The sequence below is a fragment of the Helobdella robusta genome (genome assembly GCF_000326865.2).
Source record: "Helobdella robusta unplaced genomic scaffold HELROscaffold_31, whole genome shotgun sequence".
NCBI lineage: Eukaryota > Metazoa > Annelida > Clitellata > Rhynchobdellida > Glossiphoniidae > Helobdella > Helobdella robusta.
In genome coordinates this window covers 26,482-32,500 of record NW_008704544.1, presented here as the reverse complement: position 1 = coordinate 32,500, position 6,019 = coordinate 26,482, and the positions used below count along the sequence as shown (strand labels likewise).

General features: G+C 33.4%; 1 protein-coding gene across 1 annotated transcript in view; it reads right to left on the bottom strand.

Moving 5' to 3' along the window:
- Positions 1-745, bottom strand: part of HELRODRAFT_150039 (hypothetical protein) — a gene marked incomplete at both ends in the record, with an annotated part of 6,627 nt that extends 5,882 nt beyond the window's left edge. Inside the window, one exon of the mRNA XM_009022199.1 lies at positions 686-745. Within this exon, the coding sequence (XP_009020447.1) occupies positions 686-745 (60 nt within the window). The remainder of the gene's footprint in view (positions 1-685) is intronic.
- Between the last annotated feature and the right edge of the window lie 5,274 nt (positions 746-6,019).

Below are 6,019 nucleotides of genomic sequence, written 5' to 3'. Positions count from 1 at the left end.
GGTTCGTTTAACCCCGAATATGATGATGATGATGTTGATGATGACGATGATGATGATGATGGAACTATTTTTCATCATCATCGTCGTCGTCATCATCATCGTCGCTTGATGCCAATTATAACAAGCAGCAGTGAGGCGAACATTTCCAGTTTCAATTTAATCAGGATTTATTTACGCAGTTATTTTTTTTTGGCAAAGATGAATGAATGAATAAATGAAGGAACGAACGAATGAATGAATGAACGGACGAATGAACGAAGGAAAGAATGAATGAGTGAAAAAACGGATGAACAAGCGAACGAACGAATGACTACTATACAAACCAAGGAACAAAGAATGAATTGTGGTTAATATTTATAGGGCAAGTTTTAACACAATATGATGTAATATTAAAATAATAATATAAATAATAATAATAACATTAATAATAACAATAATAATAACAACAACAACATCAACATCAAGCAACAATAAGAAGAATAAAATTTGAAATGTTTTGCTTATTGCATTCGTTTTGCACTGACTGACTGACTGACTGACTGAAATAAAGTCAAGGAATTAATAATGAAATCTGGAAATAATCCTTGGAATAAAAATAATAATAAGAAGAAGAAGAAGAAAAAGAATAATAATAATAATAACAATTATTATTATTGTTGTTATTATTAATATTGTTGTTACTAACTGGTATGACAAAATCCTGGTTCGTTCCGTCAAGAAATTGAATGTTGCAGATCAAAATACTGTTGTTGTTGATGTTGTTGTTGTTGTTGATGTTGTTGATGTTGTTGTTGCTGTTGATCCATCGGCCGCTAAATAACTTCATCATTTTACTCATCGTCTTAAGTTGTTGTTGTTACCGCTCTTAATGATGTTGTTGTTGATGTTGTTATTGATGTTGTTGTTGATGTTTTTTGTTGCTGTTGTTGTTATTGTTGTTGTTTTGTCATAGATAATGTTGTTGTTGTTGCAGCTGATATTGATGATGATGAAGATGATGTTGACGATGATGACGTTTTTGTTGTTGTTAGCGATAAGGATGCTAATGATGATGACGCCTGTGATGTTTGTTGGTTCTGTGATACAACATCTGATTGCAGTTGACTGTTGTTATAGACATTATAGACGTTAATGTTGTTGTTGTTGATGCTGCTGTGGTTGTTGATGCTGTTGTTGTTGATTCTGTTGTTGTTGATGTTGTTGTTGTTGATGCTGTTGTTGTTGAAGTTGTTGATGCTGTTGTTGTTGAAGTTGTTGTTGATGTAGTCTTTGTAGACGTTGTTGATGTTATGTGAACTGCATATATGCGAGCATGTACATAGCATAGAAATGATTTATGGATAAATTTTATTTATAATATGCATCACGGCATATTACAACAACCTAACAACTACTAACTGAATTTTGCCAATACCAAACGTTTTAAGATGCTTCGTTTATTTTTATACATACAAACAAAAATACAAACAAACAAACAAATAAACAAACAAACATACAACCAAACAAACACGTACATACATACAATATATACAAACCTTTTGTATACTTTAACTTTAAATTGAACACAACAACCCCACTAATCTTCTAACTCCGTGTAAAACTGAACACCTTTTATACATACATACATACATACATACATATTAGAGAGAAAGAAAAAGAGAGAGAGAGAGAGAAATGAATATATCCCACGCTGATTGTTATATCACTTCATATAATTATATAAATTGTATGTTACAATGATATATATGATATATATATATATACTAATGATATGAATGTATATATATATATATATATATATATATATATATATATACCTATATACACATATATATATATATTTATTGTTAAATAATTATCTAATTAATTCAGTTTTAACGTATGAAACACCTGTATTGTTTACATAGATATTTAAACGAGGATGAAATATTTTTTCTGGGGTACTGTTTGATTTTTAGGGGTGATAATATTGTTTGTTTGTTTGTGTAAGTGTACGCGAATGTTTGCATGTGTATACAAAGGTGTGTACGTATGTGTGCATGTAGGTTTGTATATGCATCCACAAACACATACACGGGCACAAACATGCACACACAAGTAAATGACGACCGTGAACCAGCAACATCTCGAAGGAAGGTCCGACCTTGACATTTAAAAAGCTTTTTAACTCAATTTCATTGCGATATCGAAGACGACGACGATGATGATTGTGACCCAACTACAAAAACACATCATAAACATTTTTTTAATGTATTTCACTTGGACACTTAACAAAACTGTGATGAATGTAATTCTACAAAAACATGGCGATGCTGATGATGATTCTTTTACACACATATATATATATATATATATGTATATATGTATATATATATATATATATATAAACATATTAGTCAACTCTGCTGGCCTTATGTTTCCACAAACTACGCAGATTAGGATCAACCAGACGTTTTTGAGAGTAGAGTCAGCAAGAAAACCGGTTTGTAGTTTTATCTGTTGTACGATTGACTGCTGCAATACGATTATGTTGGGTGTCGACTTAAACTTTCGTGATGATCTACAGTCTGTTCTGAGCACTCGTTGCTACTGGTTGTTCGAGATTCGATTCAACACCATCCTAAATCAGGGATGGTCTACATTGAAAGAATCCTTTTCAAACTAGCTCTTCTAGTCATAAGTTGTCTTGCTGGTTACGAGCCAACTACTTATTTGAAAGCACAACTACTATTATCTTCAGAAAACTGATAATCGGAATCGACTGAGATCCTCTAATCTTATGCTTTCTAAATTCTTGTGTACGGCGAATATTTTTATCAGTCGATATTTTATTTTTGGCGGACATATATTTGTTTTGTATTATTACAACACGGCAGAGCAGCGTTAATTATTATTTTTGTATATTAATTTATAACAATATTTTACTTACGACAAATAAGAACATATCTATTTCAGTCAAATCAAACAAAGGTGATAGTAGTAGTAGTACTATAAGTGGTTGCAGCAGTAGTAGTAGAAGTGGTAGCTGCAATGTAGAAGTAGTGGCAGTAATAGTAGTAGCAGCAGCAGCAGCAGCAGTAGTAGCAGTAATGTTGTAGAATCTTGAAAATGATAAAATATAGATAACTTATTATTAGTAATAGTTGTTGTAGTGATAGTGTTGTAAAATATTGAACTTTTTTTTTCTTCAAAAAACAGAGTTAATTTAAAATAACGTCATCATCATCCTCGTCATCATCATCATCATCATCATCATCATCATCATCATCATCATCTTCATGTAACGAAGATAGTTAGAGTTAAATTAGAAGCATCAACGTAACTTGTGAAAGTTGAGAATAACGATGATGATGATGATGATGATAATAATAATAATAACAGTAATAACGGTAATTATTATTATTATAAGTAGTAGTATCATCATCATCGCCATCATCATCATCATCATCATCGCCATCATCATCATCATCATCGCCATCATCATCATCATCGCCACCACCATCGTTGTCACTTTTTCAGCTTTCCTACCAGCATCTCCTTCATCTGCTTCGTCAGGACCTCCAGCTTATTAATTTTAACCCTCAGTGAGTTGTTCTCACTTTCCAGACTGGCAGCCTTCAGCTCCATCTGGAAGAATTTGTTTTTCCTAATCTGTCTACTGCGCCTGCTGGCTATGTTGTTCTTCTTCCTCCGCTCCAAATATCTTATTCTTGATTCTTCTATCGCCTCGTCATCGTCGTCGTTAATGACGTCACTTTCGTTAGTGGTAGTGGTGGTGGCGTCACTGACGTTGTTGTGGTTGGTGGTAGTGGTGGTGGCATCACCGATGTCGGTGTTGATGTCGTTGTTAATGTTGTTGTTGTTGTTGTTTAGGTTGTTGTTCATCAAAGATTCTAGAAACTCAAGATCGATAAATTCGATGTTAAGTTTGTTGTCTATGCTGCTGCTGTTGTTGTTGAATAAATATGATATATTATTAGCCATTGATGTTGTTGTTGATGTTGTCGTGTCCATTTTGCTGACGTTGTTGATGCCTTCGAATGACGTCATGTTAACAAATGGATTACTGTTGTTGTTGCTGTCGTTGTTGTTGATATCACAGTTGATGATGTTGCTGTTGATGACGTCATTGTTGTTGTTGTTGAGGTTGATGTTATTGCTGTATTCATTGAAAATGATGTTACTGTAGATAACATCTGTGTTGTTGCTGTTGTTGTTGATGATGTCGTTGCAGCTCTCCTCATAAAACATGTTGATATTGTTGATGTATTTAACGCTACCGTCATTCATCCAATCGACAACGCTGTTGTTGCTGTTGTTGTTGTTGCCATTAAAGTTAATGCCATACAGCGTCTCAATGTCGTTGTACATAGTTGGATTGTTGTTGTCGGTGTTGTTGTTGATGTCAATATGGATGACGTCACTAATGGAATAAGTGTGATCACCGGTTATAACAAAACAAATATTATCACTGTTGGCGTTGATGTCATTGCTGTTGTTGTTGTGGATGACGTCATTCGTGTTGTCGTTGTTGTTGTTGATGATGACGTCATTTTCGTTGATGTATTTGACGTCAGCATTCAAGCAGGTAGTCTCAGCCAGAGTGATAACAGCATCAACACCACTGTTAATAACATTCTCAGGTTTCATATCACTCTGCTGATGTTGTCGTTGATGATGATGATGTGGAAGGAGAGAATGATGATGATGCTGATGATAATTATTTGAAAAGTGGGCTCCAGTGAATAAGTTGTCTATGTTCGGAGACAACAAATCCTCAAAGCCTGGTTAGGGGAAGAAAATTAAGTTTTGGTTAACGAATGAATGAATGAGTGAATTAATGAGTGAACAGATTACTGAATTATCGAATGAATGAATGAGTGAAAGAATAAATAAATGAAAAGTGAACCTAGATCAGGAGTGATGTTAAATAGGCCACCGATCTTCAAAATCGAACGTGGAGGAAGAGAAGTTTTTGTCGACAGGCACGAAACAATAATTATTATTCATAATTATATTATTATCATGATAATTATTGTTGTTATCTTTGTCAGATTCACGATCTTTGGAGGTTAACTCGGCGGACATATTGATTTCGTTGAAAATTTCATCCAGCATATCTTGCTCAGCTCCAGTTTTACCAAATTCATACTCCATTGTTTGGTTCTGAATGGACAAGTTTAGTATTGCTACTATTCTCCTTCTTCTTATTACTGAATATGACTTCAATTAGCCAGCTACTAATAAACCAACCAAACCACCAGCCAGCCGATATATATCTAACCTGTCAAAGCAAAATGCAATGTCATTTGCACCTTACATACATATTAATCTAATATATAATTGTAAGCTCTTGACTCTTAGATTTTCACGTATGTAGGTTACTTCATTATTGTTCATCCACCATTTCATTCATTCATTCCATCTATCCATTCGTTCTTTTATTCATTCATAAAATATATACACATGTACACATACTAAAGGTAGAGTAAAGTTTTTCATACAAATTAAAAGGTCTTTTAAATAGATTAATGTTAAATGTAGGTCCTAAATACAAACTCCCTTTCTTTCTCTCCCTCTTTCTTTCGCCCACTCTCTTTCTCTCCTTCTCTCTCCATATATATATATATATATATATATATACATACATATACGCAAGTATGAGTATTGAATGTATTGATGTTCTTCTCTTAAATCTAGGAAAATAATGTTTGCCATGTGAGGCAGTTTATAAAATTCATCCTTCAAGTAGTGGTAGCCAAGACGATGATGATGATGACGACGACGATGACGATGATGACGATGTTGATTGGATTGTGAAATGAAAATAAAGAGTTTTTGACTATTATGATTCTAAGACCATGATAGATGAATAATGAAGATGACGATGACGACGATGTAACTACTATCAAAATATTGTCTCAAGTATTTGCTCTGCTATATAACACTTTCTACTAATTATTCAACAATATAAAAAATCAAACACAGCTTGCCAAGAACACACTTAATAAAGCCAACA